At 41.9% G+C, this 17,680-nt stretch overlaps 1 protein-coding gene across 1 annotated transcript in view; it reads left to right on the forward strand.

Annotated features, from left to right (window-relative positions):
• Positions 1 to 17,680, forward strand: part of SCFD2 (sec1 family domain containing 2) — a 301,712-nt gene that overhangs the window by 171 nt on the left and 283,861 nt on the right. The window contains exons 1-2 of the mRNA XM_074951411.1: positions 1 to 664; positions 7,174 to 7,342. The exon at positions 1 to 664 is cut by the window's left edge and continues 171 nt beyond it. Coding sequence (XP_074807512.1) covers positions 1 to 664; positions 7,174 to 7,342 — 833 coding nt within the window. The remainder of the gene's footprint in view (positions 665 to 7,173; positions 7,343 to 17,680) is intronic.

Consider the following 17,680-nt stretch of genomic DNA (forward strand, 5'->3'; position numbering starts at 1 on the left):
AAGGAGTTCTCCAGCTTCGAGGCGGGCGCGGCGGAGCAGCCCAAGGCGGTGTTCGTGGTGAGCAGCCTGCTGAAGGGCAGGGCGGTGGACATCATTCGCGACATCGTCAGCCTCAGCCGCTTCCAGTACTGCGTGGTGTTCACGGCCGTCAGCCACGCCGTGCACCTGCTGGCCCATGGGGCGCCCGGCGGCGCCGAGCCGGAGGGGGGCAGCCAGGCGGTCTTCGAGCAGTTCGAGGAGAAGCTCTGCCAGTGGATGGGCAACATGAACTACACCGCCGAGGTGCGGCATGCCCCCCTGCTCCTGGCGCCCATCTCGCCTCATCTCTTCGTGACCCCGGCCTTTGCCTCGCTCTTCCCCATGACGCCCGAGGACCTGGCTCGCATCAACTCCTCCAGGCCTGAGAAGAAAAAGTTTGGCAGCTTGAACGACCTGGACTTCTCCTCTTTGCCTCCTGAGCTGCAGCTTCAGATCAGAACCCTGGTGTCTGGCTTGAACTCCTTGTTTGAGTGCCTAAACGTGAGAGAGGAGTGCTTTGCAATTGGGACCCTGAGCAAGATTATCGCAGGGGATTTGGCAAACTACTCACAGGCCAAAAACAGGAGGAAGACCGCACAAAACCGAGCCTCTGTCATCTTCATAGACAGGACACTGGATCTGACAGGTAAGAAGCTTAATATCAATATCACAATTGTGAGCCATGCTTCATTTACATTATTATGGTGATCGATTTCCAAGTGCCTGTGCAGATAGGTGCTCACATACAAATGTGGCTGTAGTGGCCCATTGAGAGTGGTGGAAATAAGAGATGTGACTACAAAGGCATGGGCTGGTGTTTAAAGCAGGAGACTGATTCATAAGTTCTAGGTTCTGCCACTGACTCTGTGACCTAGAGAGAGTCTGTGTACATCTTTGTGGCTCACGGTTCCCAATCCTGGGAGAGGAGTGTGGAAGGGAGAGAGAAATGTGCTGTGAAGTTTATTTTATCAGGGTTTGTAAAGTACTTTCAAATGCCAACATAAGGGAAAACAGTTTTTTTATAATGAGAGATGAAGCTGAGTTGTATCTTATTTAACTTTTACTTTTCAGGTTTTATATGTCAGTTGTTCTGATAGAAGCTATTTTAGCAAATACAGTAGCAAAACAAAACACAACTCTCAGCTTGGGGAGAGGATGAAATAATGAACCATACATGCTGTACGTTAGGCATGTCACTTAATGCACTCCTGGAAGGTGCTTAAATATTACAGTGATGAGGGCAGTATAAGAACCTGATTAGGAAAGAACAGAACAGGAATAAAATGCCCAGTGCTTGAAAAATTTACAAGACATTTTCTAGTGAGATGTTGGAAAAAATGATATTGATAGGCAGAAATGAAAGACTTGAGTAGGGGAGTCACCAGCAAGCTCTAGGGACAATGACCCATGAGAACACCAAACTTCCATCTTTTGTATCAGGATCTGCAGGTTGTGTGTCTGATAAGTTTGAATGCTTCCAACCAGTGATGGAAAGGGAAGGATGTTTCTCTTTTTCTCCCCCACTCCATTTTATCTCAAGGTTTTGGGATTGTTCTGGAGAGGGACAGTGATACACTAGCCCTCACCCCTTGGGAGACGGAAAGGAAAATGAGGGTCGGGGGGAAGAAAGCTAGGAAAAGAGTAGGACCTATCCTCCTCACAGCAGTCTGGCTGCTGGTGAGAATTTTCCTTCCCCATAAATAGCTTCAGTGGATCCCAGAACTTTCCCAAGAAGCAGCAGAGGATAAGCTGCCATATTGAATTTAATAACATTCAGAATCATGTCTGTGACAGTAGCTGCCAGTACTAGTGGCTTTGGTGGAAGGTATATACAACCCACTCCCTTAATGGATATTTTTATGATAACATGTCTCTGAGGCGATGTTTCTTCCTATTTCCAGGCAGTTTGTGCTTGGCTTATGAGCTTAGGAGAACAAGTCCTTATTTGACTTCAATGGGACTTGTGTTCCTAAATCATTCAGGCACTTTTGAAAATCTGACCCTTATATCCTAAGTATCATAACTATAAATGTTTAATTTTTTTAGTCCTGCTAAGATCTTTGGCACAGTATGAGTTTCACAGATTAATTTTATGGGATCTTTAAAAAGGATTTTCTTTTATGTTTGACATTTACCTATTAATTTAATTGTCCTCTTACTCTTGTATTCTGAAGCGTACATAGAAGCACATAATTTACCTTCTCTATGCTATTTATTATGTTGTAAACTTCTGAAGTCTACCCTTTTATTCATCGCTAAACTACATAACGCTGATCTTTCAAAGCTCTCCATTTATGGAGCTCTTTCTATGCTAGCAATAACTTTCCTTAGTCTTCCCTATACATCTTATTTCTGTTGTATCAAAACTTAATTCAGTATCCAAGGTGAGGGTACACCATAGATATACATTATGATATAATATTTTCAGTACAATTCTGTGTCCTAAGTGTATCCTTGCTTGACTATGGTCAGTTTCATAGCTCTGTTCACAGTTGTGCTGAACAGCAAATGTGAAAGTGACCTGAGTGATATTAATGTCATGCTGACATTTGGGAAATCATGCATTGCAGTTTGGGAAATCTGCAAGCAGTTCACTGGTTCACATTGAGTAGGCCATATGCTTAACCATGTGCTAAACTTAATATTCTTTAATAAAAGTTTAGATGAAACTATCAATTTCTGTAGAAGTCCTGTACTTTCTAGGGAAAGTTTCCTACTTGCCGTTGAATTTTTGAAGCTCTGATGGATAACTAAAAAGACAGCAGGTATCCAAATACTTCATCTATATTTTTAATGTCTCAAAGAACTGCATGAGAGCACACTCAGAAAGAAAAAAGGAGCAATTGCTTATTACCACATTTTGAGACTGGCTAAGAAGAGAAAAGAACAAAGTTATGCAAGAGCAGCCCTATACACTCTAACCATGGTTCCCATTGCAACTCAGCAACATCTAATAATCAAAGGCAGTATACATATTTAACAATATTGGCATGGTACTTGATGTACATCCATTGGCAGGAGAAAATCAACTACGAATGCAAACAGCTATGTCTGTGCCAGTTTAGCACCCTGCCTACCAAGCATCAAGGAGATTTGAGGCAACAAGGTACCAAGAGTTGTTTTGTCACCACCTTTTCAATAAGCTTAAAAAAAAAAAAAGAAAGATATTGTCAAAGTCAAGTGATTGCCAATGCTTTCTTGAGAGAGAGAGAGATTAGGGCTGCTCTTTTTTTTTTTTTATAAAGTACATATGTGGCTGCTTTTTATATATATGCTTTTTTTTTTGCTTTTTTTTTTTATAAAGTACATATGTGGCTGCTCCAGAAACAAGTACATATGTGTGCTCCAGAAACAATCTCCGCCAATGATGATTCTTCACTGTTTTTCCACGAGCCAGGTACAGCGTAGGTCACGGTCAGAAGTTGTCGAAAAAAGTTCTCCTACCACCTCCAGTACTTCAGATAGCAACAGTGGCTGACACAAAAGCAGAAGAATTGGCATTTGTCCCCTAAATACATTTCCTTATCTCCACAGAAGCAGACATCTCTGCCTCCATCTGAACAAAATCTGCAAAATAAGAATTCTCACAGTAGCAAGAACTTAAGATAAGCCACTGAACACAAGCAGGTTGGATTAAACTATCCCAGCACCCAAAACAAATCTGATGATCAGATCTCAGAAATCTGTGCAAAGTTGAAGCCTTGAATCAAGTCATGTGCTGTTGTAATTTACTGACCACTGATCTTGCATTAATCAAAATGAACCAAAGGCCACTCAAAAGAATTCTTCTGGTGTGGGGCATCTCTTGCATCTGATGTGAGAGAAGGACAGGACCGCTATTTTGGATTGTTGAATATTTTCTGGTGTGAGCTGTCTTAACTAGTCTGTGGGGACTAACTGATTAGCAGAGGATTAGTGGTGCATTAAACCAGGTCTTGGTAACAAGCAAGGTCAGGTATCTTGCCCAAAGTATCATCCAAAATCCGATTTACTCATAGTCAACTTTGAACAAGCTGAGGAAGGTGATATCACAGTTGTCTGAAGGATAGTTGCCCTACTAATTATGCTGATGGGGATTGGAGAGGGTGAGAGGGGCATGGTCGTTAAAATCAAGAGGAGGGTCTCAAAGCCAAGTAACATGCAGTGATGGCAACCTAAAGTGGCTTTCAGAGTTCCTTCTCCTTTCACCCCTTCACAACTCTTCCCCTTGTCTACTAGCAGTTAAGACAGGAAAAACATATTTATTAATATTATGTGGTTATGAATGATTTTTTGTTCCAAATTAGTTACTATTTTATTTTGAGCTTGCATCCTGGTCTCTTCTGTAATACACTTGAGGCCTGCTCCTCACTTGTATGTTTGAAACTGAGAACACACTGCTCATGCCTGAGGCTCCGTGTTTGTCATGGAGGTCACAGAAGTCACTGATTCTGTGACTTCTGCAGTGGCCCATGCAGTTGGCCCAGGAGCTACCTGAGCAGCTCGGGCAACCCATGGGCGAGTCGCACCAGCTGTTGTTGGGGCAGTCTCAGGCCCCCTCGCCCTCCAGCAGCAGGAGTTTGGGCATTGGGGGGCTCAGGGCTGGGGATTGGGGTGTGGGGCGGTGCTTACCTGTGCGGGGGGGCTCCCTGGAAGGGCAACAGGAACTCCCCTCCCTCAGCTCCTAGCTCCACGTGCTGCTTCCGCCCGCAGGCACCGCCCCCGAAGCTCCCATTGGCCATGGTTCCCAGCCAATGGGTGCTGCAGAACTGGGGTTTGGGGTGGAGCAGAGGCAGCACATGGAGCTAGGAGCTGGAGGTTGCCACTTTCCAGGAGCCGGGTAGAGAACCTGCCCCAGCCCCACCAACCTCTCCCTCCCCCTCAAGCACCTAGGCCTCTCCCCTCTCAGCAGCCATGGCGCCCCCCAGGGCTGCGACTCCCCCATCCCCGAGTACCCATGGTGCCCCCTGAAGCAGTGTCCCCCCAAGTACCCATGGCCTCCCCTCCCCCGAGTACCTGTGTGTGTGTGTGTGTGTGTGTGTGTGCGCGCGGGGAGGGGGTGGCCCAGGCCATCCAGCACCTGTGGTGCCCCCGGGTCCCCCCTCCGGAGGTACCCCTCCCCCAACTTGTAGTCAGGAGCATACAGGCAGCCCTCGGACTTACGACACAATTGGTTCCTGAACGTTTTGTCATAAGTCGAAACGTTGTCACTCGGAACTGCAATACACTCCATTGCAGGACCGAGTGTTGTAAAGTCAAAACCAATGGTTGTAAGTTGAATCATGGTGTCAATTCAGAAACGTCATAAGTGCTGTTCATCTTAAGTCGAACCTCGGAAAGTCGAGGACTGCCTCGAGTATAGTAAAAGTCATGGACAGGTCACAGGGAGTGAATGTTTGTTTACTGCCTGTGACCTGTCCATGACTTTTACTGAAAATACCAGTGACTAAAATGTAGCATTACTCAAAGAGAAAGGAGGTAGAACCAAGAAAATAGGGTCTGGTTATAAGCAGAAAAGAAAGCTAATGTATAGTCTGACATGAGATTCCTGCCATAATGATGCCACTTTTCTGCAAGGTAAGTTTGCTCCATTTTTTCATGGCTTGCCCTACACTTGGAATGGTTACCATCTTCCTTATGCAACAAATCATCACCTTTTAAAAACAAACACATATTTGTCCAGAAAAGCCTTTCCATGACAAACACAAATTATTGGGGCTCAATGCAGTGGTACCAGGGTGAAATTTAATGGCTTGTGATGTACAGTCGGTCAGAATAGCTGATTTAATGATCCCTTCTGTCCTTAAAATCTATGATTACCTATGCAAGATGAACTATGCATTTTGTTTCAAAATAATGTCCTTAACAGCTGTAGTCTCTTTTATGTAAAGAGCCAGCAACTCTCCTTATTTGTTTATATGGCATTGTGAGCTAGCAGTGTAGATCAAATATATACAGTATGTTGGATGATGGGAAAGGTTTGAGCTATTATTTAAGTTTGCTTCCAAGCATGGGAATTGTCAAATCCCTGAGCTAAACTAACTGGGTGCTGCTTTCTTTTAAGCATCAAAAGAACATTCAAATTATTCCATCATATTTTGATGACCTCTCTGAAACTGCTATAGCACTTTGTAACTAGCTGCTGAAGAATTCGCGAATGCCTCTATAAAGCTCTAAATATAGCAGCTTAATTAATAAGTGCCAGATTCCTCACAAACTATATCTGAACACAGCCCACACCTTGTCAGACAGTACTGTGTTTGATCCTGTCTGAAATATTTTCAGCTGCTGTCAATCCCTACAGTAGAAGTCTAAAACTACTACTAACTGTAATAATTTAACTGTGAGGTAGTTGCCATTCAAAGAGAAGCCATCTGTCAGAATAAGGGGATGATTACAATATTGAGTTACAAATCATAGTTTGTATCACATGTCCAAGGAGACGGGGTCCTTGCCCTTTCTATATGAAATTGTACATTTTCCCTCCAAATATGTACTAATATGCAGATGGTACTAAATTGAGAGATGCTACTAATACCAGAAAGAACACAAATAATCTAAAGGGAGGGGAAAAAAGAAAATTTGGAACCTGGCCAGGGAATAATGAGATTATTTCTGGACAAATGCAAGCTAATATAACTGGTCAGAAATAACCCAAGAAAAGACATTCAGAGCCACATTATGCCAGAAAGAGACAGGTCCACATTAGGAGTTATGCAAAGCCACACTCCTGGAGGAGGCATATGGCATGTATAAGAGGAGAAGTTTTAGTTTATCACTGTTCATTTAGGTAAGAAAAGTGTGGTGAGTGTTTTGGGGTTTTTTGTTTGTTTTTTGTTTCTTAAATAGCCACTGGAAGTCTTCTTGTCCACTTTTCTCATTAGATAAGGAATTTAGATTCTTGTTTGAAAAAAATCTCAAGCATCTGTAAAATCATAAAATTCCATTTAAATCCTACTTTTTAAAATAAGTTCTTCAAAAAAGTATTATTCTTTTTAATTTAACATTGGATACCCCCAGATTCTTATAGCAAAGTAACTTTAAAAATGTGTGTGCTATCTTTTAAAACAAGACTAACAATCTCCTCTCCCCAGTAATCTAATGGGTTTTTGTTCTCAATACTCTGATTTTTTTCCATGTTTGTATCTGACTCCTTATTTCCTTATCTTTTCCTAGGGGCAGTTGGTCATCATGGTGACAGTCTAGCAGAGAAGATATTCTCTGTGCTTCCCCGACTTCCTGGCCACACAAACGATGTGATGGTTAATATGGTGGAACTCACTGCACTGCAGACTCAAGATGAAACTTGCAATATTGTAGCACCTGGCTGCTTGGCACAACCAAAGTAAAACTACTTTTTTTCTTTTCTCTTTAAATTAGACTTTTTTGTGTGGTACAGGAGAAGAGAACAATAATCTTATATCCAGAAAAAAGGAAGATTATGGTTTTAGTGCTATTGAAATAAATTCTGAAATAATAATCCATACATACACATGTACATCAGTGGGTGAGATAAGCTCCTGATAGAGGCAGGATTTCAGTTCTTCAGGTTAAGTTTATTTTTTAAACCTAAAACATTCCAAAATAAATCGGAACAGATAAGCCGGGTCCTGTGGCCTGGCCCTTCCTAAAGCCTCTATTTCACAAGACTTCTGCTCCCGCATAGTGAGTATCTCTAGCCCGGTGTTCCAGCTAGCTGGGGTGGAGAGCCTGCTTCCAGGTTCTGTCTCCTACAGGAACCTTCCTGCTCCTGTAGGTCTCTCCCTAACTGAGCTGCTTGCTGGCCTTCTACCTGAGGACCAGGTGACTTGCAGCCTATCACCATATCCCTGGCTTCAAACACCTCACTGGCAGAGGGAGCTAATTAGGCACAGGTGGGGCTAAGATCACCTTTCTTTAAAGGCCGTCTCGCTCTGTGATAACACATAAAAATAACAATGATATTTAAAAGAAATAACTTTGCTTTGCCTGTGTTTAATTCAGAACTAATATTTTATTTTTGTGTATACAGTGCACCTAACGTGAAATTTCAATTTTTAGATGTAGTTGTGTGTCTGTGAATTGCTGTGTTACGACAGCTTCCGTTACAGTATGAAAACAGAACATAAAATTTCTATCTAATCGTTTAAAAAAAAATAAAAATAAAAGCTCATTAACTGTTTTTATCTTACAGAGTTATACCAGTCTTGCTCAGCATAGTGCTCTGAAAGTCCTAGGGTAGGGACCCAGTATGTTAGGTTATTTCCCTTTTCCACCACATCCCCAGCTCATGTTGGAACATGATTTTCTGGGAGAGGCTATCAAGTGTGTTTTGTTCCTTCTGGGCTGACAACTTTTGGCTCCTGCCTCCCCCCGCCCCCGAGATTTTGCAGAAAATTTCTCGATCTCCTACACTTCATCCTATAACCTTTATTTCATAGGGGTCCTCTGTGCCCATTACCCTCTCCCCACTCCCACCCCAGACTAGCTAGGTGCTGCTGGGTCCAGCTTCTGAAGCAATGTACAGCTGTATATTTCTTCAGTCTGTTCTTCTGGGCATGGAGGGGGATACATATGCTCAGCTAGGTGAACTTTACCTTTACTGCTCTGATGACTGGGTTAGCAAAAATAAACCATTTGTTGAATCTTCACCAACCGTTTTCCAAGGTGCTAATTGGTCTTTTGAGCCTCGCTTTAAGAATGTGGTCTCCTCAGACTCTAGGGGCTTGTCTACACTGGCACTTTACAGCGCTGTAACTTTCTCGCTCTGGGGTGTGAAAAAACACCCCCCTGAGCGCAGCAAGTTTCAGCGCTGTAAAGTGCCAGTGTAGACAGCGCACTAGCGCTGGGAGCCACACCCCTTGTGGAGGTGGGTTTCTTTAGAGCTCTGGGAGAGCTCTCTCCCAGCGCTCTGCCAGGACTACACAAGCCATGTTAAAAAGCTGCCACGGCAGTGCTTTAACGTTGCCAGTGTAGACAAGCCCTAGGAAACAGCTCCACTCTGCTGAGTTATTGTAAAGCAGATTCTAGAGTGGCTGTTAGCACCTTTCACACTGTCTTTGTTCTTTGGCTTGCTGGACGTGCTTGTGTTATTTGTACAGCCATGTTTATATCTCCACATCACTCACAACTGGAGAAGTACTATATGGCCTGAAAAAGTTCACATCCCCAAATCAGATTGCTGTTCTGGATCATTCAGGCCCAATTTATTTAATCATTTCTATAAACTATGAAATGTTTGAGAACAGTTTTCAATTACTGTTGGCATTTCCATTATGCTGAAAGTAGCAGAATCTGTGACATTATCAGAATGGAAGTCTAACTATTGTAAACCAGTTTCCATTCTTCTTCAACACAAGTCTGTTTTAACTGTCACATTACAAACATTGACCCGTGTGAAATGCCTAAATTCATTTGCAATACTGAAATTGATTTATAATCCCTACAATGAGCTTCCATACTGATACTGCTGTGAGTGATCTCATGCTTCATCAAAATGGCTGTTGCCAGTGGTAGCAAGCTCAAAAATGCTAGTTGTAATTAAAAACTTTAGCATACAGATATAAAGTACAGTTTATGCATGGCAAGAAGTGTTTCTCTGCTTGTAAATTTTCCAGTTACTGCATGGAGTGAAGGTAGCAGGACCTCTGTCAGGGAAAGGACTAGTAATTTAATGTGGTACAGCGGCTCTGTATACAATGGCTTTGGAACGGTTGTGCCAAATGCAATGGCATTTCACAAATGCTGACTTCTATATTCAGAATATTTTCAAATACTTAAAAATATTTTTTCTCCTGAGTTAATATTAAAATTTATTGTGGTGGGGGAGGAGGAGAAATGTCAGCTCTATCCACACAGCTTGCTGTCTTTAACGTTTTAAAGGAATGTTTCTCTAATAGAAACATCTGGGCTCAGTTACGGGGTTAGCAAACAGAATTAATGAATAATTTATGGCTGGTGTGGTGAAATAAAGCAGGGTTCTTTTCTTAAACCTAAGGAAATAATGGGCTTCTTTAAAGATTTAAATGAAAATTTAAATGCCATATGCTGCTTAAGTTGTTATACTTTGAAGGTGATCTCTGGATGAGGAAAAAAGTTCAAGAATTACTTTTCTAGAATTTTCAATTTTAATAGTATTAGTAGTACAAAAAAAAGTCGGAGGAACAAATGTTGCATTATTGTAATTATGGACACATTGCTGTTCCAGCATGAATGGCTGCTAATCAAGAAATATTTGAAAAGAGCCCAAGATTCTGTTATGATTTAAAGAATGAAACCGTTTATGGAATGAGAACTAAAGACATCCATGTTGGATCAGTACTGTGTGCTTCTCCATATTTATTAAGCAGAAAAACCTTGCTCTTTCAAACAAAGAATGTATAATACGAGCGAAATAATGGTATGATGGAAACAGTTGTAGACACTTTTAAAAATGAATGGCTGATATTGATGGCACCTTGGTCTTGGCATTTAGATGAGTTGTAGAATACTTTTGGAGTCAAGTTTGTATTCAAATCATTTCAGTTACTTTTCTCATTAAAGACAATGGCAGTTCTTTGGGGGGCGCTTTATGCCCGCTTTGGATGAATATCTGGGATTCTGTTGACTTGTGAACCATTTGTCCACTTGATGGCAGAATTTGGCTATTTATCTCAATAAAAAAAAGGTGTTAGTCTGTCTGTGGCCCCCCATTACCGTAGTATCTGATCACCTCACAGTTTTACCTTTATTCTTTCTCACATCATCATGAGCTGTATTCTGAGGCACAGAGAGGCTCAGTGATTTGTTCAAGGTCACACGGAGTGTGTGGGAAAGCAGAGACTTGCACCCAGGTCTCACAAGTCCTAGGCTAATGTCCTACTCACTGGATCATGATAAATAAGAACAAAGAATACTGACTAAGATGGTGCTGAAATGTGGGAAATTTAAATGGTACCTTTTATTATTCAATAAAGAATAAATTCAATAAATAAATAAATATCTTATATCATGTGTTTTCAGTATCAAATTAGACAAATTATAATCATGTTGGTCATACATATTTAAGTGACTTCCTGAATATAGCTTGTTTTTCTTATCCCTCCAAAACACTTGGGAGCTTGTAAATATCTCCTATGTATACATTTTGGACCAGCTTTGTGGTAATATACAACTCAGTAAAGGGCCAGACATGTATGCAGAAGATAAACAGTTTTTATAAAACATGAAATGGGCCATTAGCTACTTACTGTAAACATTTTGTCCATGAAAATGCAAAAACATACTCTAATACATTTCACATTTGGGTTGCTGTGCCTAAAGCAATTCAATAGGCAATAGTAGCTAAGGTGTCTAGACATTTTTGACAAAGCAATTAGAGTTATTAAATCATCTGGGTTTGCATTGGTAAAAATAACAAGCTGAAAATGTGGTTATCTTGTTCATTGGTTTGTGATTCAGTAAACCTTGAAGTGCAGACCAGATGTTTAAAATACGATACAGGACAAAACTTTCTATTATTTTCCCCCATATAAAACATTGGCAGTGGAAACTTAATCATCCATTGAGAAACTTTGGTAGACTTTTTTTTTTAGTCAGTGCCTCATACTGAACGAATACGGTGAAGCTGAAAGCATGTCTCTTCCTCAGTCCTAAAAACAGTAATGCACCTGTTTTAACTTTAGGCACATACTATCTTTGAATGGTGTGTGGGTGCACACATGCATGTTCATTTGGTCTTAAACAGTTAGCATTTTTGTTTGGATATGTACTCTGATCTTACTGTAATTGTAAATCTTCACATTTCAGAAAATACTTGACTTGTTACAATTTAAACTAGGAAGAAAAAAAATCCTAAAAAAATCCAGCTCTTCCATTATATTTACATCCTTGCAGCTGATGTGGTTATAAGAGTCATGCAGAATACATATGGAACTCCCCATAACCTCAGAGGAGTTTGAGTGCAGATCTGGGTCAGAATGTGGCTCCAAAATATCCTAGAGGCTTATGGTCAGTATTGGTGGTGGTGGTGGTTTTTAAGTGTCTTGTTAAAAGCTTTGACCACAATAAGGATGATAGTCCTTGTTAATGGGATTCTGGTCTGGGCGTGAGGTGACCTGGGTACTACTTCCCAGTTGTGTCATCAACTTGTTATGTGACCTTGGGCAGGTCACTTCATCTCTTTGTGCCTGTTTCCCCTCACTGTCTGTCTTGTCTGTTTGGATGGTAAGCTCTCTGGGACAGGGACTGTCTATGTGATTGTCCAGTGCATAGCAAAAAGGGTCCCTGATCTCAATTGGGGTTTAATAAATAATAGTACTAATGAACATAATTAACAGTAAGTTATTGAAACTCTCTTTGCCTATGTTTATTTTTTCTACTTTCTTTTAACATTGCATCACCTGCAAATCTTAGTTGTGTGCTGTTTTTAATGCATTAGACTTCTTATTGTTGCTGGAAGGATGAAAGACTATATTAGAGCTACGGTGATACTTAGATGTAAGCATCCAACAATCATACAGATGTAAGCAGAGTCAGGATGAGCTCCACCCTGACATCCGGTGGTGAGGTGTGGCAAGTTGTGGAAAAGAACTTCAGGGGCTGATCTCATTTGCATAGGCACACCCACCCTGCCTAGAATGAGGCCATAGCTGCCCAAATGGTCACTTTGGCTGCTGTGGGATCCCCAGTGTCTCTGTTATTGGGGCAGGAAGAACAAATTGTTATTACCCTGATTATGGGAATCAGGGACAGTGGAACTGTACTTGGCCTTTTGTTGTGATGGAGGGTCACCATCAACTAAGTAGCAGTCGCTAGGCAAGGGACATGGGTTCCAAAACTGTGAATTGAGAGAGGCTGGGGATAGGTATTAATACTTGGTGGCATGGGCCCCCTGATGAGGGCCTTACATGCTAATTGCACTTCCTCCTCTCTCCACTGTGGAATATCAGAGCTAATTTTGATTCCATTAGGAGTCTAGTTACAGGATGCTGAGCTGAATTCACTTTAGGCTAATGGTGCACCAGCACTGAGGCTCCCCTACTACAAGCTGAAATCACAAAAGAGCTAAACTTACTAAGAGCTGAAATCACTGAGTGTTGTGCTAAGTAGTGGGGGAGCCTGAAGATATATGGTGGAGCAGTTTGTGGGATGGTGAGCGGAGCGGCTGGTGGAGAAGAGCAGTTTGTTGGATGCCTAGAGCAGCTCATGGGGGAGCTGGCAGAGCGGAGCCCCATGGAGAGGTGGGGCCATCAGCTTTGGACTATGTAAGGTGCCCCTACACCCCCCCCCCCCAGTCTCCACCCAGGTTGGGAGGTAAAACTCTGCAGATAAACTTTTGAACTCTGGGGCTGCCCTGACCAGGGACAGAGACTTTTGGGTTATTGGACTTTTGGGACTTTGAGTGATTTTGGGTTGCTGGACTCAAGAACCAAAGGGAAAGGACACGCCCCAGTTTGCTTGGGGTGGGTTTTTTGCTCATGGGTTGTGTTATGAATCCTGTTGATGGTGTTTCCCCAACATAATGCCACATTGTTTCTCTCTGGTATTAAAAGGCTTTTTGCTACACTCAGACTATGTGCTTGCGAGAGGGGAAGTATTGCCTCTTGGAGGCGCCCAGCGGAGGTGGTATATATTTGTCCCAGGTCACTGGGTGGGGGCTCGAGCCGGTTTTGCACTGTGTTATTGGAATGGAACCCCTAGATACTGAACCCGGCCCTTGTTGCTGCCAACTCTGACAGTACACATAATGCAAATTAATGAAGATAGGCTTAATTGTTCTTGCATGGTGAAGAAAAAGAGCAACCAGCACAACCATTAAAAGGAAAAAAAAATTTCTACCTGTGTTGGAAAAATGAAATGGGGGTGGAGGGAAAGCTTATTTCCAGTGGCAGGGCATTGATTCAGATATTGTACATACATGCTTTGTCCTTTTGACATATGTTCTTGAACACAGTTTAAAAAATATGAAGCACTGTTTCTCTTTAATGCTGAATAAATATGACACACTGAACTGTAATAGTCATATTGAATAATTCTTTTTGTATTTTTCTTTTTTGGCGTGTGAGAGAAAACTTTGGTTTTCAGAAGGTAAATCAGAACGGTTGCGTTTTTGAATGAAAATTTGTGTTTCATAATTAGAATAACTAAATTACATCCATAGCAAGCTGATGATATCTTGTTTCCTTAGATGATAGTATAATAAAATCCAGATTGTGCTTAATTGAATAGTATTGTTGAAGGACTGGGGGAAAATATCCCAGAATGATGGAGGGTGAGGCTCCTTTAAATGTAAAATATATGTGTATGTGTATTCTTGTATCTCTCTCTGTATTGAGCTCTTCCTCTTTTATCCATTGTGCAGACTTGCACTTCATCAGTTCAGTGCTGCTTGGATTTTCTTCCTTTGTCCCATGCGTTGGCATGTTGAGATTCCTCTTGTGACTCTTTTTCAGTTGTTTGACAGTTCCCCCTGCTGTAAGGTTTGAGGTACTGCACTCATATTTGGAATGCATCAGGGTCCTGCCTCAACTTTAAGGTTTTTCTTGAGTTCAGGACTATCCTGATTCCAGACATGATGATGGGCTTTTTAGCCTCCCTGCCTATACTAGCTGAAAAACAGTTCTGGTGAGTGCATGTGGGTGTTTATTGAAGGATTGATAGAAAGCAGAAAATTCCCTTAGCTCTTTTTTTCCTAGCAGTAGCAGAAGTTGCAGCAGATCCAATACTTAAAATCAAAGGTGCTTGCCCTTTCAGATCTATGTTCCTGCAACTCCTTGCTCCCTCCCGCCCTTCTGCCTGCAGGAGGATGACTCTGTGGACCATTTGGGGTTCTTTTCCAGAGACAGGACTTGGTTTTTTAGGATTTCTCTGTCAACTTCTCCTGCCTCTCCAATTATCAGAAGTCAGATGCCTTCTGCGAGGAATTATCTGGTCACTCTGAGGAAAGGGTGGTCCCTCGTTCCCCCGCATTTGATAAAATGCATGTCATGGAATTGCCTTTCTGACTTAAAATAAAGAAAAATGATGTCCCTCCTAAAAGCCTGTTTACTGATCCATCCTCAAAGACATGGTAAGCCTTTAAAGACTCTTCTTACTGTGTGTGGACTGTAGCAGCATTTCTTCTAGAGCTATGGAAAAGATCTGTTCATCCATCTTTAACCAGCCTCAACCTTCTTTATTACTAGTAAACCTGACTTGAAAATTCTGTTTAGTTTGTCAGTTCTTTAGGGTTCTTCCCTTAGATATTTTATATTCTCAGTTGTTACTCAGGTGTGGCAACGCTTTCCTTTACCCCTTCATAATTTTTAGGGAGCAGGAGGGGTTCATACCCTTACAAAATTCCTCTAAGCAGCCAACATGGGCAATAGTGTTTGTGTAATGTTACTATCTGTGTAATTTTGGATAATATTGTAGTACTCTTCGAAGACTAGTTTCCACTTTACTTTGTATGCTGCCTTCAGGTTGACATGAAAATTCCAAAATGCAGTTGTATAAATCAGCCTTATTACACACTGTGGAATTGTTCCTTGGCTCTTCTGCTAGGTACCAGAATAGCCTGTGTATGAGTGGAAGTGTGACTCAGAAGCCAATACAGTAGAATAAACCTGCTTTCTCTCAAAAGAGAAAAAGATGATATAATAAACTAATGGGAAGAACACACGACAGCTTCTTATTTTGATGAGGGATCAATATTTGGGAAGGAAAACAAGGGTCTTCCTCATGGTTGGCAACTCATTTTGTTGCAGATTTTTGAAGTATGGTTAAGAGTCTGTCAAGGTGGTTTTTGTTTGTTTGTTTGTTTTTGTTTACAAACCAAAGCTTCAGTGTCTGCAGTTGCAAATTATACAGGCTAAAACTTAAGTTCAGGGCATGAAACATTTATCTGGCACTTAGTGGTTTGAAAACTAAGTCTACTAGCCAGGCAGCAAAATACTGTAATGCCACAACTCCTACATTTAAAAAAAATTATTTAATTCCAAAGCATTGGCAGTCCCTTTCTGTTTAATACATAGGTTACTACATCTCTCACGTTTTTGTTAGGTCTTCTTTCTCTCCGTAGCGTCACACCTTTTTTCTTTTTATGTTCCTGTAATATATCAAAGTGATGTTTTCAGTGTGCCTCATTTTTTTTCTTTCCTTCCATTCTTTTATCTTCTTTATTCCCCATATTTTTTCTTCTGCCTCTTCCTTTGTATTTTCTGTCCCTCCACTGTTCTCCCTGAAAGCAATCATTTCTCCCTGCTTCCCATTTCTAATTTGTAAGACCCTTGTAAGGGGCAGGTACTTGTATGCTGTGAAGCGCTTAGCACACTAGCGGGTACTATAAAATACTTAATAATTGGTCTCTCTCTTTTCCTGCCTTCTCTGTACCTCACATCCTTTTTACTAGGCACCTAATTTAATCCTCTGTTTTATAAAATGAGGGGTCCCTCTGTCCAGTGACAAGTCAGGTCATTTCCCCATTCCCACCCTCTAGGAGTGGGCTGCATTGTGGGCTTCCTACTGGGAAGCTGCCCCTTGACATTTCTCAGGGATGCCATCTTTTGTAGCCTCTGGCTAGTAGGTTTTTGTTCAGTTTGAAACCCCCATCCCCTCTGGCTGCTGGAAGGGAGAAGGAACGTTTTCCCTCTCTCTTTCACCACATTCGCACCCCAGTTCTGTGAGAATGATGATGGCTGTGGACCTTTCTTTAACTGTCTTCAGTCTCTGATGGGTTCTAATTCCCAGTCAGTAGCTCCAGTACCTGCTCTAGTGGTGGTGCTGGTTGCTTTCCTAAGATATACCAGGGTGTCTGAGCTCTAGTCTACACTTGGGGGGGCAGGCTACGTGAATAATGTAGCTGAAGTTGACGTACTTAGATTGACTCACCATGGTGTCTTCACCACGGTGAGTCGACTTCTGCCGCTCCCCCCGTCAACTCCACCTGTGCGTCTTGTGGAGCTGGAGTACAGGAGTCGACGGGAGAGCACTCGGGGGTCGATTTATCGCATCTAGACTAGACGCGATAAATTGATCCCAGCTGGATCGATCGCTGCCCGCCCATCCGGTGGGTAGTGTAGACATACCCATTGACATGATTTTTGTCAATTTCATAGCTGCTCTGCCAGATCCCAGTAACAGCAGTGAAAATTAACAAAGTGGGTCAGTTTTCACTGGCTTGCAAAGCTCTGAGCAGCAGCAGAAATACAAGACCTGTCTGTCTTCAGATTTTGGAAGACAGCTTTGCATTGGTTTGTACTCAGTTCATGTTTGGAAGGTTTTCATTGGATCCATGAAGAATAGAATTTTAGTCTCATAGACTTTAAGGCCAGATGAGACCATCAAGATAATCTAGTCTGACTTTCAGCACATGGCAGGCTGCAGAACATTACCCACTCACTCCTTAATAGGCTGGGTTACTGAAGTCCTGAAATCTTGTTTTAAAGATTTACTTCACTATTTGCTCTAGTTCAAATCAGCAAATGACCCCTGCTCCACTCTGCGAGGAAGGTGAACCTTCCTCCCCCGCCCCACGACATCTGCCAATTTGATCCGGGGGAAAATGCCTTCTTCACCCCAAACAGGATGATCAGTTAGACTCTGAACAAAAGGAGAGACCCACCAGCCAGACACCCGGGAAAGAATTCTGTGTAGTAGCTCAGATCCCTCCACATCCAGTGTTCCATCTCTGGATGATATTTGCTAATCTCTTCATTTTTTTTTTTTAACATAGATTCTGGAGAAG

The sequence above is a fragment of the Natator depressus genome, chromosome 4, assembly GCF_965152275.1.
Source record: "Natator depressus isolate rNatDep1 chromosome 4, rNatDep2.hap1, whole genome shotgun sequence".
In the NCBI taxonomy this organism is placed as follows: Eukaryota; Metazoa; Chordata; order Testudines; family Cheloniidae; genus Natator; species Natator depressus.